At 33.7% G+C, this 20,750-nt stretch overlaps 1 protein-coding gene and 1 long non-coding RNA gene across 12 annotated transcripts in view; one reads left to right on the forward strand and one right to left on the reverse strand.

Annotated features, from left to right (window-relative positions):
• The window catches only part of LOC122568925 (glycogen-binding subunit 76A), a 139,896-nt gene that overhangs the window by 18,618 nt on the left and 100,528 nt on the right, over positions 1-20,750 (forward strand). For 2 of the 11 annotated variants that reach the window (XM_043729231.1, XM_043729223.1), the window contains exon 1: positions 13,759-15,195. The exons of 7 other annotated variants lie outside the window; for them this stretch is intronic. Coding sequence is in view for 1 of the 4 variants with exons in the window: in XM_043729223.1 (XP_043585158.1) it covers positions 15,115-15,195 (81 nt within the window). In the remaining 3 variants the exon portion in view is untranslated. Of the gene's footprint in view, positions 1-1,141; positions 1,499-13,758; positions 15,196-20,750 lie in introns of those variants that run through there. 2 more of the 11 variants (XR_006317266.1, XR_006317265.1) reach the window with 2 other exon arrangements.
• On the reverse strand, positions 16,120-17,097 carry LOC122568933. The gene is made up of 2 exons (XR_006317268.1): positions 16,728-17,097; positions 16,120-16,616 (listed from the first exon to the last, which is right to left on the reverse strand). It is a non-coding gene; the product is annotated as an uncharacterized LOC122568933 (long non-coding RNA).

Raw genomic sequence — 20,750 nt, forward strand, 5'->3', positions numbered from 1 at the left:
AAATCCTTCATGTAATGTGTTCAACCGTTGTACGTAGAATCTTCTCTGTTCTGTGAACAGCTCTGTCTACAACGTGTTCCACTATTATACACGAAACTTCTACCTTATGCAAAATTTTGTCTCGCCTACGAAAGCTGATCCTATAACAATGAGCGCCAATGTACCCATAATTATTGCTTTATACAAAATTTTTTCTAGCTTGTAAAAAATCATTCCTATCATGCACAGAATCTCTCCTACATAGCGTAAAATTTGCCTTATTCTGTACAAAACCATCTCTATACACTTGTACAATAACTATGCATTAAGCCGCTTATTTCTTCCTTGCTACTTTCCACAAAATTCGTCAAAATATCATACAACCCTACTTCATGTAATCCTCGTAAATTATTTTTATAACACGTTCGAGTATTATACATAGGAAAGTCCTTTATATAAATTTTTTCCAGCCCTTTAAAGAATCTATTCCTATAAAGCGATCTATTATTATATATATACAAATTCCTTTCTGTTCCTCGCAAAATTTTTCCCGCCAACGATCTACGACGCATCCGACTATCCTTTGCTCGAAATCCTTTTTGCCCAACAAGGAATCCTTTTTCTCGTCGCGCGATTGATTGTCGCGCACAGTGTCATTTCTGCCCTGCAAAGTATCCTCCTATTACGTCGTTGACTTTGACTATCGTGCGTGGAATCTTCTCTATCGTGCAACACTGTCGTGCGAGGAATCTGTGCTAGCTTGTAACGAGAGTGAGTGATACAGATGAAACGCGACGGACCGCGCACGGCCTCGCTCGCGTCTCACCTTGAGGAATGCTTTTTTAGTGCGCCGTTTAAAGGAAGCGATTATTTTTAGCATGGCGCCCGTTGTTGCTCGTCTTCAGATGCGGTCGTAACCGGTGGTACTTCTGTGGTTGCTTTTTGCTTTCTTGCTGCGGGTAGCTTCTGGGTGATTGGGAATGTTGACCCCTCGATCATCGCAGACGTGCGATGAAAATTGGATTAAAGAGACGGCGAAAGTGTAAATAATTGGATGATTCGAGGCACATTAAAACGATACGGAGAATATTGATCTATGTCTTCTTATCGCGTTCACCGCTGATTAGCTTTTCGTTACTGATAAATAATTTTCGTGTTTCAGTTGATTTTACCAAGAAAAACGTGGTACGCGTGATACCTAAAGCAACTACATTCTGATTAACGAGATCGTGGAAGTTTAAGAGATGAAAAATTTGATGAAGAAATGTGAGAAGTTTGCTTCTTGATATGAGATATGAAATTTTACCAATGTATTGTATGTTTCTGTTTTATATAGATGGACGGAATTTTTTAAAATTATCAAAGAAATATTGTGAAATATACGTATAATATAATATCGAAGTACTCCGAGTGCTTGTACCTTTATATGTATAATCTTGAATAAATTCGTATAACCAACTTTTAGAGTATTAAAAGTTGTTCTTATTTTTCAAAATATAAAAATACATAGAATGCTTACTTAAAAGAAGATCATTACTTTCGATCAAATTTATTCGTGAAAGAAATGTTGGTCTTTCACTATGATAATATCTTCTAATAAATATTCTACCAACGTAATATTGTATAACAGTAATAATAAAATTGATATGGTATATTTAATGTTTCCTTTAAATAATATATATATATATATATATATATTGAATAATTAAATCATTACACCGCAGTAGGTGATGCTTTAGTTACATCAATTACGTTCAAGCATATAGTCATTGTTTAAGGTCGTATTAAATTAAGGAATGACGCATTCCGTAAATCTCAAAGCACGAATATTAATAACCCAGATCTAAAACTGTTCCAAGTACTACGTCGATAGCGATATACACATATACCGTTTCCTTTCTATCCACTGCAACATATTATCTGCAAATTTTCTCGACAAATGTGGCACTGTTTCCATAATTTATTTAAAGTCGGATGATTCATCGATTCCAGAAAAAAAAAAAAGGGAAAAAGAAGAATGAAAGCAGATAAAATCCAATTTGCTCTATTTCTAGTAATTTATAAGTGTTTTGTTTGTTTATCTCAAGAAGGTGATAAGACGGCTTATCAGCGCGGGGCCATTGACATTTTGGTCATTCATACTAAAAATACGTAACGTTGTTCTAATTCCCGAGAATCCATTTTCGTCGTTAGATCAATGATCGATCAATATTTCGCCGGAAACCGCGAAACGTCGCTGCCAGCCAAGATTTATTGCAGGAACACTTGTGGCTGTGAGTTAATATTTATAGCTCGTAGAGCATGGTAATAATTTACGCGACTATCGACAACGGGTCTTTGTCCTAGACTGTTCATGCGTATTGAACTTTAGATACGTATATACACTCGCGTTCATAAACATTAGAGCATTTGCTAGGCCCTCTTGCGTAATTGATTTAATATTGTGTTATTAGTAAAATTGTACAAGCCATAAGTTACAAGTTATCGATGCTAATAAATAGATTACGAATGTCTACGGTTTCATGGGACTTTTAAAGATGCAAAAGTACACAGAATACGTAGAATATGTAAGATCATATGAAAAATCCAAAGCACGGTAACCATTATGATATTTGATAGACGAGACAAATCTTTGCTTCTACTTCTTGAGAAATCGAATATTTCAAGGATTTGAAGGAATTCGAATTTACTTCGTGGAACTCATTGTTGAAAAGAATAAAAATGTCCGTGAGAAAGAACCATCGAAAAAACAATGAATATATTAGTTAATACATCGTGTTAAATTTCTTGTATAAATATTAAATATTATATTTTTCTGGAATTTTACTACAAACTTTACAACCACTCTACTTGATACATTGGTGTGATAAAGATCGACTGTAAGGCGATTATTAAACAAAGAGAAAAGATGTACAAAATATATAAATTATAGGTAGAAGAAGTAGATGTAAAGATTAAAGTGACCCCAAAAGCAATTCCCCAATTGTTTTCGACAGTAAAATAATCTGTATTTGCGATACAAACGGTCGGCATTTTTTTTCCTTGAAATCGCTGCGACTTCGTTTCGCAGATGTACGTATTGTACATATACGTATGTACATACTTTTGCCTCTGGCCAGAAGTTGATGAAAGCGGAAGAATAAGCGAGTGTCGGTGCATTTTAAGGGCCGTTCTAATTAAACGAGCCGGTTTGACGTTCGGCCCTTCGCTTCTGTAGATCGATCAGGGCTATTGGTAGTTTTTAAAGATCTTTTGTAAGTTCTCGTTTTCAATTAATGAGACGGAGCTTGAAGCCAAAAACGTTGCGAAGGAACAATAAAAATAAGAATTACGATTATTTAGACTTTAAATCGTAGAAGTCGTTATATATAGGTGTGATATTATTTGTTGTTATTGTTAGCTATTATTATTATTTTTATTATTTTTATTATTCAGTAATATGTATTATTATTGTCACGCTCTGAATAGTAAGCTATCGAGAGGATAATAATAATAATTTTATATTATTATTTATAATTTTTATTTGTTATTCTTATTTATTACTATCATTGTTATAAGATAATTTCACAGATTCATTCGAGCAAAGTGTTATACGTGAAAGTTTACGCGTACGAATTTTCGATGAATTGTAATTGAGTAATGTGAAAAGTTATGAAGAAACTATAATATTATTTTGTAACAAAATTTGAGAAGTTTATGGTTTGACAACGCGCTAGATATTTCATACGTCTGTTTTTCTGTAGATTAGTTTAACGGGGAAGCAATAAAATTCAGTTAGTTGTTTTGAAATATCATTTATATTTAAATACATGTTTGTGCAAAATCTCCTTAAAATCTTCTAGAAATTTTACACAATTTGGCATGAGTAGTACAACCACAGTCGATGTTTAGAATGTAAAGCTTTAACCGTACAATACACCAATCTGCCAAAAATTACATAACGTTGCACTTTTTGATCTAGAAATCGTAACAGTTATAACCCAAATTAAAGGAGTATACGAGTTAATATCTTAGTTTGAGTAATTTTTGAACAGAAATATCCATTATAAATGATAAAAATGTTAAAGGTAACCGGAACATTTGGAGATTAATATCTTTTAATCATCCAGTCTCCTGACCAACTTTTTAAAAATTTAGCGATCGTTATCTTTCGCCTAAAGAAAAATTAACTTTTTCTCAATGATCTTTCCGTACAACTTTTAAAAATAATTATTATTTTCGCTCCCTTGCTTAAGTGTGATTACTTTTGAACTCGTATCGATCTTATCGATGTTTTTCAACTATCGTTTTAATTTTTATCTTTCATTATCTTTCTACAACCTCGTTTCGTTCGAAAAACAAAAAGAAGGAAAGAGAATGCAAGAAAGAACACGGAGGCGTTAAAAATTGGAAGGGACAAGCTCCTTAACACGTCTCGTGTCTATTGGTCGTAAACTTGGCAACAAGTAAAATTGACGACACCGCTGCTACTTTGGTAATGACATCGTTTGAAATCTCCTCTCTACTTTAAGGTCCTAGATTCTTGTTCGTTTAGCATTTCCTGGTATAAGTTGCGTTTCCTTAAAAAAAAGCTTCTTCAATGTCACTGCCACCTATACCTGTCTATAATATCATCTATCCATTTTACCGGTGGAAAGTCCAGTAATTCCTGATTCTATGATTCTCTTGATTCTAATGGAATTGGTTACAATGCTAATCAGACACGAGAATCCTCTTTGGAGAAATCAGAAGCAGTATTAGCAATCACGAAGTTTATCTCCCTTGTTATGCTCGTGCATGGATTTTTCTTAGACGAGTTTCTCTTTAGAAACTTTGTTGCTTGGATTGTTTTTGTAGCGCAAGTTTTAGTTTTAACTGAGAAAATGTGTTTCATTAACTTTTCACATGTTTACGGTAGAGTACATTCTTGACCCATTCAAGACTAAACAATGCGCGTGTATATGCGTTATAACGTTACAAGTACATCGATTTCTTTTTTTAATTATGGAACGAAGAAAAAGATGTTAAGCGAACGCTTTGTTTTTTATCCCTACAATGTTAAGGATACAAAATTCGATAATACAACTTAATCGAAAAAGATTTCAAATGAAACGTGTTGTATTAACGGAAATATCGGCTGTTAATGGACGAAAAAATTTTCCAACGCTGGAAAAACACGATTCGGTGGAAAATGAGGCAAAGGGTGTAGCAGGATTAAACTACGCCCATAAAGGATCGTGGCATCGATGACACGTATTATAAGCACCAAGAGATAAATAACAGGACACGTAGTGGCAGGATTTTGTTGTCTGGGGCCAGTCTGTGCACGTTATTTACTTGTACCGTCTCTCTACGTTTCGCTGGCATGAATTATCTTTATTGCTCTTCTCGTTCTCCTTGCTCACCGGGCACCCACGACACGCACTGTTCATGTGACGATCAGAGTACGACGATATGCCCAAGTCTTACGGCGCAACGTTGATATCGTTTCTCCCTCTACTCAGCGTTACTTCCTTTTTCCTTCGAGTTTTCGAACGGTGTTAAGGATTCCAGTTCCATAGCTTCCCAAGTTGTAGAGACACTTGTATAATTTATTGTTTATCGAGTAGCTAGACGCAAATTGTCTTCCGATATTTCCTGTACTAAGTTTAGGGCAGTGTAGTTTGAGGGGAAATTTTGTTGCTTTACAGTCGTAGCGTGGAATTTTCTCTTCAGTTTGTGAACAAAGTTGTTTCTTCATTAATCGTCGATAATCGAAACACATTTTTCGAAGAGGTTGTTTGAGGTAGGTGTAATATACCAAAGTTTGAGACTGTTAAGAATTTTAGTAAACAACTTATTGAATTTGCATGCTGTGTAGATGCAACATCGAACATCAAAAGATTCGGATATATACAGATTATTTACGTTATTAATTGTCGGTGTTTATTTTCCGTGTTTTATTAAGACAAGTTTAACTTTCGTGTAATTTAAGAAATATTATAGTTATAAACAAATGTGAAAACATTCGTGGTAGTGGCGTTATTACGTGAAAACTGCAGAAAATTAAGAATTCTATTTGTGCGTAAAAAGCAGTGAAACTTTGTCTTGTCTATCTCTTTTATAAATTTATGATTTATGAAAGAAAGAAGTTTTCGAAGTAAATAATGCGAATACCCTGTATAATATCGGCCTAGGAAATTTTCTTCTTAAAGTAGTTGCAACGAATATAAATTCTTTTCCTTGTAAAAGTTTGCGAAACTCGTTGAGAAACTTGCAATTCTATATTCTGTATATGTATAGATGTGCCAAGCAAACGACGTGTACTGAATAAAATTGCATGCAAATAGAATTTTTCGTTGCTTTTAGAGTAAACCAATAATACCAAATACATCGTACAAGTATTTTATAATAATATTTAGAAAGTGGGAAAACGAAGCAGACCTTCTTTTAATTTTACTTCTCTCCAGTTTCACTTTAACATCGTATCGATCCTCCTCTCTAAACCAAGAATCGTCCAAAAGTATCGATTATATCATAGAACAATCCATATGAATTCGTTTAAGTTCTGCCGTTTGCCAATCTCGAAGACATTTGGCATCCTCTCGTCTATTCAAGAATAGTTCCTCTTCAATTTTTATCTGGGTCATTGCGTCTATTCGTTTCCTAGGATCTTCTCCTTGCTGCTGTGAGACAACGCTTCTGACAAAGAGGTTTACAATCGATGAAGCCTCTGTTTCACTTCACAAAGGAAACGTCGTTGATCGATGATCGATACATACTTGCAGTTACGATTCTAATCTTTGTTTAATCAACCAGCGACTTGTCAATCTCCTTGTTCCTTTCTTCTCATCGTTAGAAGCTTGTCTCGCTCGATGCGGTGAATAGATTCAATGAAAACAAAGTGAGGGGAATGGACCAGAAAATCAAGCTTAATGAATATTAATGAGTCTATGCGTTCAGTAATTTAAGTACCAAGGAAGAAAAGTTCGATCAACCTCTCGAATACTTCAGCTCGATATTTTGTTCTTTAATAGAGGTTTAATTCTCTTTTATTTAGATCTTCTTTATAAAGTCGTGTATCGTGTACCGTACGTACAGCAATATTTTGGAAGAGAACTTGTAACGAAAAGAAAATGTACAGATGTTTTCCATATTCTCTCGTCTCCTAAATCGTTTTTGTACAAAAGGATTGTTAAAGTAAGTGGAAAAGGTGAAAATCAGTTGAAAATAAATTACAAGAATATAACATATAGAAAACATTAGAGATACTCCTATTGATACAATGTTTGTATTCGGTTGATCAATAATATTGTTGATATTTCAAGGTTCTCGACGAAACTGCTGTTTTTCGATAAATATTAAGGATACATGTTGATCCTTTTAGCTGAGGATTTTGAAACGTTGACAATACACATATATCTGAGGTTTGCTATCCTTAAAGCTTGCAATCCTTATGGAATGAAAGCAAGATTTGTTTGGCCATTTTAGATATAAGAGGAATGAGTTGCTGCAAATAGAATGGTACACGGTATATCATAATCATATTTTTCATAATACTCGAAACATCTATGTGGCGTTAAGGCGATACAATAAAAATTGCAGAAATATTTAAGATGATCCAGTAGAAAAAAACATCGTTTCTTTTAGGAAAGAGAGAACTTTTGAGATTTACTTATTTTGCTGATTGGTATTATACTTTGTGATTGTTGTTTAGGATTTTCTTCATCTGGAATTTAGAACGCGATTCTCTGTATTTGGAGCAGTTTTAAAGGAGAACGTGTTTAACGTAATTTTAGCAACTACAAATATCACGCGTTAGTAGGTCAGATTTAAAAACTAGATCTTTGGTAAATTTGTACATTTGGCATATGGAAAATTCTGTATGATATTCTTGATAAGAAAATCCAGAAAAAAACGTTTAATGATATACACGATCCTTTTCGTGTGATAATTGCGTGAAAAAAATCCGCGAATCGCTCTAATTACTACGCAATACGTATATGAATTGCCGACAAGTTAAAATTAGTCGTAGTCTGAATGTTTTTAACGTTATCATCGTTGTGACTTGTATTTAGGTCATTTCTTATCACGTACCTATTTCGATAAGGTGTAGAAATCAATGAATGATTTTTTGCTGAAGTTGTTATATCGCACTTGTTATAATCTATGTTCCACGTTTATATTTAGTTTCGATATTTTTGTTTATAAAAAATAAGTTTCTTTAAAATAATATCGTTTAGAATTAACATATCGTATGGATATTAAATTGTATCTTGTGACAACAGTATGTGATTCTTACCTTAAATTATGACAATACGTCAAATTACTCTATGAAAGCAGTACTAGCTTATTTCATGGATCGAATATGAATTAAATAATTTCTAGATATATGTAGAATAGAAAGTTTTTTAATAAATATTATTACGATATTTTATAATATAATAAAATAATTTGAAAGTCCTAAACAATCCTAAAATGTCTTCTATATCGAAGGTTCCATTTTTTCCCGAAAGAAAGTGACATTTTCTCGCTTTAAAGTGCGCTCTAAAGAATGCAATACAGTTGTAAACATCGTATTAACGTATAAACAATATATCAAAATAGCAAATACCTATATTGAAGGATATAAAACGAAACAACATCGATTTAGTGATCGACGAGGACTTAGTGACATAGACACTCTTCAGATTCAATATTTATAGATACAAATAAGATGATAATACTTTATCATCCGCCTATTGCTTCAAAGATAATAATGTCGCTATAAAACAATACTTGCTTGATGTTATTCACATTTTCAAACAATTTTTACGCATTTGTAAATATGAAAATGCAAATGTAAATCGCTTATCTGTCGCATGGTAAACAGAAAAATTCCACTCAAGTATTTGTCGCTATCAAATACATCATTTTTTACCGAAACGATTAAATATCGTCTTTCATATAACGCTGTCTATAGAAACATTTCTCAAAAGTACCCTTAATCGTCGTATCTGATCATCGCAAGATCACCGACGTAGATGATTCAAGACTTTTGCACAGACGCGCATATATCTCTATCTTCGATCAAGTTGACATCTTCTTCCCTATTAGAAGATTCAATCTGATCCGACAGTCTCGTAACACTCACGCGTCGCGCTCATCGTGTCTCGGAGACATCGATGAATCTCTCTCACGGTCCTTTAGGTGGATGTACGCGGCGAACCCGGGAGGCAGTCATTCTGGAGGCCGCATTTACGCCTCATTTCATTATTTGCAGCTCGAGTCGAGCCTGATGTTTTCTCTCTTTATCCCGGCTGAAAAACGAGGTTGCCTAGGTACCGGAGTGACCGCGTTGGCGTAGGTCGCGTACAGTTAAGTCGCGATTACAAACGCGTAGGCGTTTCGTACTGTCGCGATAAGATCGATGAAATCGGCCGATAAGATCGATAGGAGTTCCATTCTTTAATAGCAGGAATTGAGTGCACGCATAATTTAATAATATTGCATCCTTGGTTGATTTACGACTGGCCGACGACGCATCAAATGGCCGGGCTGATTTCCTTTCTTTTTCTTTTTTCTCCCTTTTTTTTTTGTTGCCAGCTGCACCATAACGTACCAGTTTACGAGGTACACACACTTCGCCCTGATTTCGTTCGGGTTTATCCTCTCGGTGCCATTGAAAAATATTGCTCGGTTTCCTAACCGATAATAAATATGACCTCGAAAGTATTTTGCACACTTCCTATAGAAAACTTTTGCGTCCACATTGCACGCGTTACATAAAACATTTCGAAATTTCATTAGCATAGTGACGATACACCGTTGACATTACTATATTGGTCAAATTTAAAACCAATCTGAAAATGTTTGTGGAAATTATAAGATATCCATTGTAAATATATGTTTAATGAAAGTTTGGCGTACAGCGTGAATGATCATTTTAAGTGCATACAACGAGTGTTAAATGTATGATTACACTGAATACAGGTTGTTCGACAAACACGCGCCCGATTCGCGTATATTCAATGAAATTCTATTTCTTTTTGAACATGTTTCTCTCACTCTGTAAATGTTTCAAAAACATCGATTGTCACGACATTAATTGGGACTGTGTTTTGTTTTTTACAAAGCTTCGTGGAGTTATCAGCAATCTTCAAAAGAGTTGTAATTTATTATTTATAATTAGAAAACCCAGGAGCTTGTTTCTCATTTCCCAACTGTATTATATTTAAGTACTCTATTTTAGATACGAATTAGTAGCAAAGTTTGAATAATTATCGTATCGTCTCGTGTGACTTCAATTACAGCGGTCGATGAAAATATCTAAACAGTTACCATAGGAAGCTTGTTACGTTATGTATTCTAAAATTTTGTAAAAATTCAAACGAATATCACGATTATATTGATAAAATTTGAAACCAGTCTAAAAATGTATACAAAAGTTACGAGATACTTGGTATTCGTTATAAACACGTACTTAATGAACAATTAATATACAGCACGAATAGCCGTCTTAAACATACAGATACAAATAAAAATTAAGAATATTTGAGCGATTTTGTAACTATGAGAGGCAACACGTCTTTTCTCGAGTTTGATCTACTAAGAAAATCGGGAGCATGCTGAACAGAAAGGTGTCTTTCTTTGAACATTACGTAGACGTACCTACCAATTAACTGACAGTCTCAGTGGAACAAATATGGAAGCGGTCACTAGAACAAGTGCATATTGAGGTTTAAGATCTGCTTAAGATCTGGATTAAGAATGTATAGATACAGATTATTCCATTAAAGTTCATCTCTGTTCGTGATTCTCTCGAATTAAACATCCTGTCATTTAAATTACTTTTAGGAAAATATTCATATACTCGTATCTGTTAAATACTAATTCCTTTTTATACATGACAACACATAACAAAATAAACTGAAGTAAAAGTTCGCAGTTGCAAATTAATAACACGAATTTCTCAAATACACAATCAGCGCTTCGATTCGTGTGTATGAAATAATCATTTTAATTTTAGTTTTAATTCTATATTTTTCAAATAAAATATTTAATTTTGGTCGTTTAATATCTTCTCCCGTTTTACATGTATCTGATCGTGCCTGTATTTGGAGATTATCCAATATAATTTCACTCTCAAGAATTTTAAGTCTCGTAATTTTAATTGCAACCTGTTGTATGACGCATTCTATATAACTATTCGCAATCCGATGAACATAACTTTCGGACATTGAGTATCTTTGATTCCGGATTAGCTATATTATCCTCTAGACGACAAAGCCAATACGACACGTTTCAATTTGCACATTAATTATTTTTATGTCTTGCAATTAGAATGATTCACGACGCATTAACATTCTCATATTAAAGTTCCATCGTTTACTTTCACGCTGTTATAAATATAAATACAATATAAAACGCGTAAGTGGATAGCAGATTTTTATGTATTTATGGGAAGCGTATTTCGTAACATTCGATATTTGGTAAGCAAAACGAACTTCTATCTAGATTCCATTCTTTACATTAATTCATAAAAGCACGAATTTACATAAATATTCGCACACCACACATAAGTAATTAGTAAAATTGTAGTGCGATTTGCATATGGGAAATTTCTAGGTTGGGCATTTTAGTTGCTTCATTAGCAATTCAGACAATGCGACGAATAACAAACAATAGTCTGGTAACTGAGAACTACAACTCATGGTGAAAGTCACGTTTCAGCACGTATCGCCACTGTTGAGAATTTATCAGAAACTTATGGGAATGGTTAAATATAGAAACCTGCGCTCGAAGAGTATGAATGAACCTTACGGGTGTTCCCTCTTTGATGACGAACGTTTATTTTACTTCGCTTGGAATTGGTTTTCACGAGCGCGGCAGCAAGTAGCACGCGAAACCAGAGGTTTTGTAACAAACTAGTGTCGAGGGAGTTCATCATTTACATAATCATGTCGCATGAAAGATAATCGAAAAAATTGCTGGCGCAATTTTAACGTCAGTAGAAAGTACATAATTCGTGTAATCTGTGCTTTACATTGAATATTGACGTCACTAATAGCTTAAAACATTTTTCAATGCAATTATTTATCAACATAACAGTCATACATTTCTTAACGAATTTGGTCGAAAGTGGAGTGCTACTGTGTAGATTTTTTTTTTTACTTTCTGTTACTAATTGTTTGGTTGTGATATAGAGATAAGAGACTGATCCGCAATTAACGAACGAGTACTTTACTCAACGAATTGGTATTACGTTACTTACTCACGATAGCCATATCACATCTAAGGAAGCCATCGATCAAAATGAAAATAATATTATTAATTTTTACTAATGTTTCAATGTTATTAATTTTGTCGAAAGTTATGCAAATTAAGTTTTATGCTATTTCTTTGTAGTGATTATTTTTAAAAGACGAAAATTCTTCGTAAGTAACGATTATCTTTTCGGAACTCAAAATCAAAATCAAAATATAATATTCAATATACAAAATAGTCCAGCAAAAAGTTTACAGGTCTAAAAAAATAAAAGAGCACGCGGAAAATAACATAAAACATATTATAATACCGAAACAAATATTGGAAATATCATCATTCACGATGTAATTAAACTATCACTTATAATTATCGTATATCGCATTATCGTACATGCAAATATTTACACTCTCGTTCATAAGTCGTCAGATAGTTTCGAGAGTAGTGTCTATCTAGTTATTATTTATTTATCATTGAAACGTGATATAATTTATTTTTCTTTATACGTAATTGACAAATGTCAACATAATTTTATAATTACAAGGTCTGTTTATCTTTATCCTAGACATACAGATAAGAAGCGTCTCGTAATTTATATGTACGTGTGTTTGTAGTATTCCATGTGATATACATCAGTTAATCTTCGTCAATTAATAAATTCTTTATTAACACGATATGATTTGCACTGAAATTTAAGTTCACCATCATCCCGTAATTTCTTAAACGTACAAATATATCTCACCTGATATTTTCAATTAAAACGATACTTTTACGAATCCAAACAGAGAAACAAATAAGTATACTGCGAATATTTATGCAAATTATGAACACAATTATAAGAAAAAATTTGTTTCAACCACTACATATTATACCAAGTACTCTGCTCTGATATTACATATATTGTTGTATTATTACTATCATATATATTTTCCTGTAAATACATAAAAATTCGCCGTCTGTATGAAAATTATAGGAGAAGAACATTAGTCATAGTTTCTATTTTTCACACAAGAGATCGTGTTTTCCGTTTTCATAATTTTAAAACTATTGCCTACGATAATATTAGATATCAAAATTCAAGAATTATTTTCAATCTTACATCTTTGGATTTAACAGCTTCTCAGCTACATCGTATTAAAGTACCATTCTTCGTACACAAAATTAGAAAATCAACAAAAATGTACCAATCGTGTCGTTCTCCTGTCATCATTCCATGCAACAAATAAACCGATTCGCCAAAGCAAGACCCATTGATCGTATCACATCGGAAAGTCGATGTTCGTTCGCACGAGCCCTTCTTTTTTCTTCGATCAACTTTCTACGGAAAGTCGTGGCGCCACGCGTAAAAAATCTGCTCGTTGACGTTTCTCTTCTGACGTTGAGTTTTTCTCGAAAAACAAATCGCATACTTCGCTACTATCGAGGAAATCCTGCGGATTGGATCGCGGCAGCCGTCAGGACGATCTGTCGATTCTAGCAGAATGCAAGAACTTATCAGTCGTCTTACGAGCAGTTGCTATGCGTTATGGAAGGGGTCCCTGGAGTCACCTACTAGCTCGACCAGTCAGAAGTCAGTGTGTGTAAGCCGGCCGGTCGTGCCGGCTCCTTTTCTGTCTTTGCTCTGCTGCACCTTCGTTTTCCGAAAAATCGTAACTCGACTGCACGTTCATTCAGCCGCATGCCATAGATCGATCGGGCCAAGTGTCTCGTTAACAGTCGAACAAATTGCACCGTCAAAACCGGCGATTTCCTAAAAACTACAAAGCCTTTTATCCGTCACGAGAAACGAATCATGGTGGTCCCGTTAAGGAGGGATACTCTTCGTGAACTTTTCTTCCACGTTGTGCCTTGAATTTAGCAGAAAATTTGTGATTTACAGTCGAACAGCATCTTAAAAAAGGAAGAAACAGTAGAGATTTTCTCGTCGATAGTGAAACATTGGATCGGAGCATCGAAATATCGTATTTTCAAGGAGAAATATCGAGAGACGTTCGGTCGTCGAGAATGCGAAGAGGAAGAGACGAGGTCGAGTGAAATTTTTATTGAGTTTTTGTTATTGTTGCTTCTATCGGGACGGAGGGCACAGTTTCTGTGAATTAACGGACGGGAAATTAATAGGCCGAAGATGTTTAAAATTGTACGACGATTTTGCGTTTGATGGGGTTTTATGTTTGCCCTTTTGTTATCTGTGGTTGTGAAGAAACTTTAGAAAGAGTTTGAAAAGTCATTTCCTCTCTGACCTAGGGAGAAGATCGCGGTAACGTAAAATCTTGTCGCTCTCTATTAATACTTGTGTTTCAAGGATATACGTACGATATAACGTATGCAGAAAGCAGGTGGAAAATAAAATAAGATCGTGCATCGAAGAAAGATATCGATTTTCTAGAATTTTTCTGAAGAGACGTTTATTGAAAAAAATTACAAAATTCGAAGAAGCCGACGGGTTAAGACTGGACAAAAAAATTTCTCAACGTTAGAAAAGACAGTGCGCGACGTATAAGTCGTATGTTTTGATGGACTGCGAACGAAATGAACAGAATTGTGATTTCTACACGTTTCTGAAACTGAACTTTGTCGGCTGTATTGCCGAAGACGATAAACAGGCTGCAATCTACATCAGCAATAGGCAACAAAAAGTGCATTTTCTTGACGATACGAGAGTAGTGTTATTTATTACGGATTGACTGTTTGCTGTTTTCTGATTAACTTGAGATATAGATCGATTCGACTCGAAAGCAATTATTAATTGGCGCCGTACAAAGTAAATAATCATACCTTTTTCGATAACATCGAATATATTTAAGAAACGAAACGTTGTTTTTCGAAAATGTGAGGACAAAGATGCACGAAACCGACTGGAAAGTGCTGGAAGAATCTTCATTGAAGTATAACGAGGTGCCTTCGATCTGATTCAATACGATTTAAGCAAGGAGCATGATTATGACGCATACGGAAGAAGTATCGACGACTTTCGAGTCGAAAACACCGACAGAACAAATGAATGGCCACTCTATGGTGAATAGCTCTTTTGTTTTTTTAATTAAATTAATCAATTTTATCTTTCGCCTTAAATATCAGCGATTTATCCAAAGACACGTAAGTCGTGTTTTGACCCGGGATTTTAGTATCGCGATATTTTACGTTTAATAGACTGCAGGGTGTCTCTTTAAATGAAAATTGTAAAAGTGAAATGCTGGTTATAATAATATTGGCGGATATTATCGCGAAGCGCCACGTTTCGCTCATTTACATTGGCATTCATCGGTTTATCTCGGTATATCGAAAAAGATATGTAGTATAGTAGATAAATTTATTTGTTCTGAAATTAAACACCCATATCTAGTAACGAGCACATTTATATTTAGTTTTCTCCCCGTATCGTATCGCGTATGACTTTCAGCATTTTCTCTCCGCGTCGTGACGCGACGGTGATTTTAACATCGTGCACAGTTTAATTAGTATATTCGATCTTCGATATATGCAAAATACGAAGAACAAATGTCTGAAAATCAATTACGCATCGGCATTTACAGGTTCAATATGATTGCGTTATGATAAGTTAAAACAATCGATTAAACGCGCGAAGAGAGAAAAATTTAATGAGATTTTAAGCTTTCGTCTGTTCTATCAATAGCGCGTTACTGCAATTTAATAAGTTAAACTAAACTAATTTACATACGGAAACCGCAGTAGAATGATAAATTACATTTCATAGATGTAATATGTTAAAATGTGATATGATTTCAAAGGATTTTGTATTACTAAAACTGTTTTCTGTTTAGTTTTTGGATCAACTATGTATTTTGGACTGTCTGTTTCTCGAATATGTCGAGAATATATTCATAGTCGTCGATATTCGAACTACCAAAGCAATTAAAACGACTAATATCAGTTTCTCCATTTTTGTACTTATTAAAAACATGTAAATGAATTCGGTAATTTAATGTTTACTTTTATTGAGCCATTAATTACATATTCTAATATAGATGATGTATTCTGGTCATATTGTTTCAATTCCAATTAACTATAACGTGCTTAGCTGCGTATTAAAGATCGTTCATTTGAAACGCCTTTGATTATTTTTTTTACGCAGTTTCCTGAACTTAATGTTTAGTATTTTATAGTCTGTGAGTCCAACAGGTTGTTCTACTTTCCAACCTGCTGTCAATTAATAATAACGACATTAAAATCGGAAGATTAAAATAGGCTCATTACGCTTTTCTTACGAGCCTCGTATATATCTAATGTTCCCAGTTATAGCTTCGAAACGATGGAAATAAAACGATTGGAAAGGGATCTTATTAGATAAAATTAAATAGTCTTGTTTTATGTGTTCACTTCTGAAGTAGACACGTTCCAATGACTTTAAAATCATCTCTCTTTCATTAGATAGAACTATAAATCTCTTCCTATACTCTTCCTCTAATCTTCGCTCTCTACAAAAGGAAAAGCTATAAAGATACCTACATTGGGAACTTATTAATTCAGAAAATATTATAATTCTAATTTTGTATGAAAGACAAAAAAATATATAACACAGTACCTACCCTTACGTATATATTTCGTACTCAGTTTTACTCGAAATACACTCCAAAATTTACAAATAAATCAAGAAAATTGCCGACTAATCCGCTAAATTGCTTGTTTCTTTCCCGTTGATTTAATCAAACCGATCGAATCTGTTCGAACAACCCGCGTATTGTAACAAGCTATTTAGGCGTAACGATCGGTGTGAGTAATTGATCGAGAACTGATTTTTCGATGGCAATTATGGTTGGCCAGGTTATTGCCCTTGCGGTGCGTGCTATGAATGAATTAACGTTTCACCGCAAAACGAAGGCCAGGTTGATGATAGTAGCACGGCTTCTGGTACACCTTGACACCGAAAATATCGTGAACGAAAGTTACTGTATTCGGTTGCAGTACCGATCGACGGTCGACTGCATCGGACTGAACCTCATCATTTCGACGACGACGACGACGACGACGACGACGACGCAATAACTATATCTATGTATAGAAGATGTACGCGAACAGCGTCTTACCGCGCAGTATCTACTTCTCTGAACCGCGCGATTCGCACGGTCTCCGCGTCGATCAGTTGAAATTTCGCTTCTTACCACGCTTCACTCTGGTACGTAATCAAATTAAGATCATTTCTATCGACGAGCTGACTTATTCCAATTAGATTTACGTTAGGTTCGGTTATTAGAGTACACTGATTTATAGATTCTGATGGAAGAATAGAGGATGTTGGATGGAATTTCATCGAGAACTATTTTTCGTTCTTTGGAAGGACGCGACTTTCAAATTATCAAAGATTGAGAAATTATCTATGAATTTCTTTTAGAAGGGCGCTACGACGCTTACGCAGTTTGCATCTTGTCTATTTTAGGCTAGGCCCGAGTTAGATCTATTTATTGCAATGGTTCGTTTTGGCACGCAACAAAATTTTAGTAATTTATACATTGATTTATTCGAGATTTAATTTTGGTTGGAATTCTATTGAGAAATATGTTGGAATTATCAAAAATCGAGAAATTTTCTATGAACCTTTCTGGGAAAGCTTTGAGTAATTTTTATTTTGACTATTTTAAACTATTTTAGACTAGATTTGAATTAGAATGCTTGTTGCAATGCTTCGTCCTGGGACACATCGAAACTTGGATAATTAAGATTGACTTATTCTAGATTTAATTCGGAGAAGTAATACACACGTTACAATTATGTCGAAATTTTAGAAATTCCAAATTTTGAATTTGGAAGGGTCGTGAAAATTTCTTATGATTCTTTTTGGAAGCCATTAGATTCAGATTGTTTTCATTTATATGCAAAGATGTATAACAATAGGAAGTAGTTATAATAATATATTAAATAAATCTCGTGTAAATAACTGTAATTGTTTATAATCTGTGGAATATATAGCAGAATTCATAAAAATACGATATCCACAACAATGAAATATTCTATATTACAGAATACAATATTCTATCGCAAAGATGAGTTGTGTTGCGTATTGACGCAAGTATACTATACAGTTATAGTCTGAACAATAAGATCAATCTGCTTTCAGAATACCATTCAACTTCATCAACAAAATTATCAATAAAAATATCCAAATATTTTTGAACGATAGTATTCGTATACGTGCTTGATCCTCAATTAATAATTATTTATTACAATGACATGCCAGTTTAGAACTCTAGAAGCAGTTCCTTATTAAAATATACAATATTTAGTACAATTATTTTAAAACAATAACTAGTTATATAATCAGTGTTTAAAATGCATCTTAGGATGAATAACATTTTGGATAATTCCGCATTTCTCTGACAACAATGCATTGACGTATTCATAGAATTTTCCATGTGGCAGTTAGTCATCGTGTTCCTCGACAGCTGACAATGAATGAACGAATTCTTCTTTTCTTCCAGCGTAGCACTTTGTTCGAGATAGGGTGTAGCTTTATTGCCATGCAAATGCAAGTAATACCGATAACTCTGATAATTGACCCTCCTTCACTCGAAATAGAATTATTGAACACTTCGTATATATGCATACGGTATACTAGCTTTTCTAATAATAGTTGTGTTATTAGCATTCTTGCACAAAATTTAGAATTTCTGAATTTTCTATTAGAATGAAAAGGACAGAAATGATAAATTCGATTAATAAAATATGTAACGTAATTACGATGAAGCAAGTTTCCATCCTTATTTTCTCAATTATATATGTCAATTAAGATTCTAGAATTATTATTATTAAAAATTATTGAGATAATACAGAAAATTGATAATTATTCAACAATTTTTAGATTGTTACCCATTTCTTCAATATAAAATAGAAATTATTTTTACTCCTTTAAATAATTCTATAGAAATTTGCACACACTATCAAAAACTATTGCAATAAGACAAAAAACAAATAACGAAAATTCTGAAACTATTGCAAATATCTCAAATAGGAAGTAGAAATTATTGTTATTCTTTTAAATAATTTTATAAATAATTTATACACCTCTTTTTGCCTGAAGATAAAAGTTTTCATACCGTCATATGATGCACGTATTTTATTACAAATATATACGATGTGTGCTGTTGTACATTTTTACTTGCATCCGTCATATATTATAATTTACAATACAAGGACAGATTATTGACCCTTAGCGAATTGACACACGTGACATTCTCCTTCTTAAGGCAATTTAATATTGAAAAGCCGCGGCGATAACCTTGTCGGGTCGTTTGATTGGATATTAATGGATATTAATAATTTCATATGATCCGCGTAAAAAACAATGGTCTGTCGAGACGACGGCAATGTCACACAAATAAATCGGACATCCTCTTGTCGCGATGGTGCCTCACGAAACTTCTGGCCACGCGATTGCTTCATCGTCCTTGCATACTTATGAATACAAATTTTTTGGATAACCGTGCATTCTGATACACCGGTCGTATTTTTTTCCTTTCATTCCTACCGGTCATCAAACAGGACGACTCGTTTCTTTTACGTAATGAAACGACGAGGAACGAACGCGGACTGTAGTTCTTTTACTTCCATGTTCGAATGTGGTTCACGATTTTTTTCTTTCTTTTTTCTTTTTTCTTTTTTCTTTCTTATATTATACGATTTAATTATTTCGTTCGAAGGCGCAATCGTGCATTTTTGGGCGGAATAAAGTTACCGGTTTCTTCTTTGAGAATTTTCTACCGACGTATTTCGTGCTTTTTCTGTGTTCTTTACACGTGTTTTTTCTTCTTATGAATTATCAGTAGGTTGTTAAGATGTCGCTTCTCGACGTGAAAAAGTGTTCAATATTTGCGGTCTTCTTCATTTGCATACTAGAAGTAATGTTTCATTTTGCGTACAGCCGACATCCTGATGCTTATCTAAGACAAATATCTCGTCGGTGGTTAATTTGTCATCGGTTGCTGTGATACGTCAAGGAAATTAATATAGTTTTTACTTTTGACAAATTAACAGGTTTCATTTGTCTTGGATAACGTTCTATTCGTATCCTCATCCTTACGAAGTTTAGTTACAATTAATAAGTTTGTTATCTTAAATCATAAAATTATGGTATCGAATCAAGTTAAGATTAGAATATGAATTTTGTAAACGTGCTTGTTTTTCAAATCGTTTAATTGAATGGAAATTGAAATTTTTATTTACCGATTCTATTATGATCGAAGAAAAATAGCATACACGCCATGCTATAAGCACGAGATTCCCAATCTATGGGTCGCGACCCCAAGGGGATCGCAAAGTGTTTCCTGGGGGATCGCCGAGGTTATTTTTACTTGCATTATACAATTATTTCTATAGAAATTTTTTACTCAATTATTATTATAGAATTACATAGAATTTCAGTTCTTGTTTGTTTCAATATAGGTTCCGGTATGTAAATTTTTATCTATGCAAAATATCAAATAAATATTAAAATATTAAATGAAATTCAATTTAATATTCAAATTTTATTTGATGTCTTAATACTTTTTAATATCTCGCATAAAGAAACATTTATACGTTGAGACCTATAGTAAGACTAAATAAAATTTAAAGTATTG

Source organism: Bombus pyrosoma, linkage group LG7 (genome assembly GCF_014825855.1).
Source record: "Bombus pyrosoma isolate SC7728 linkage group LG7, ASM1482585v1, whole genome shotgun sequence".
Taxonomy (NCBI): Eukaryota; Metazoa; Arthropoda; class Insecta; order Hymenoptera; family Apidae; genus Bombus; species Bombus pyrosoma.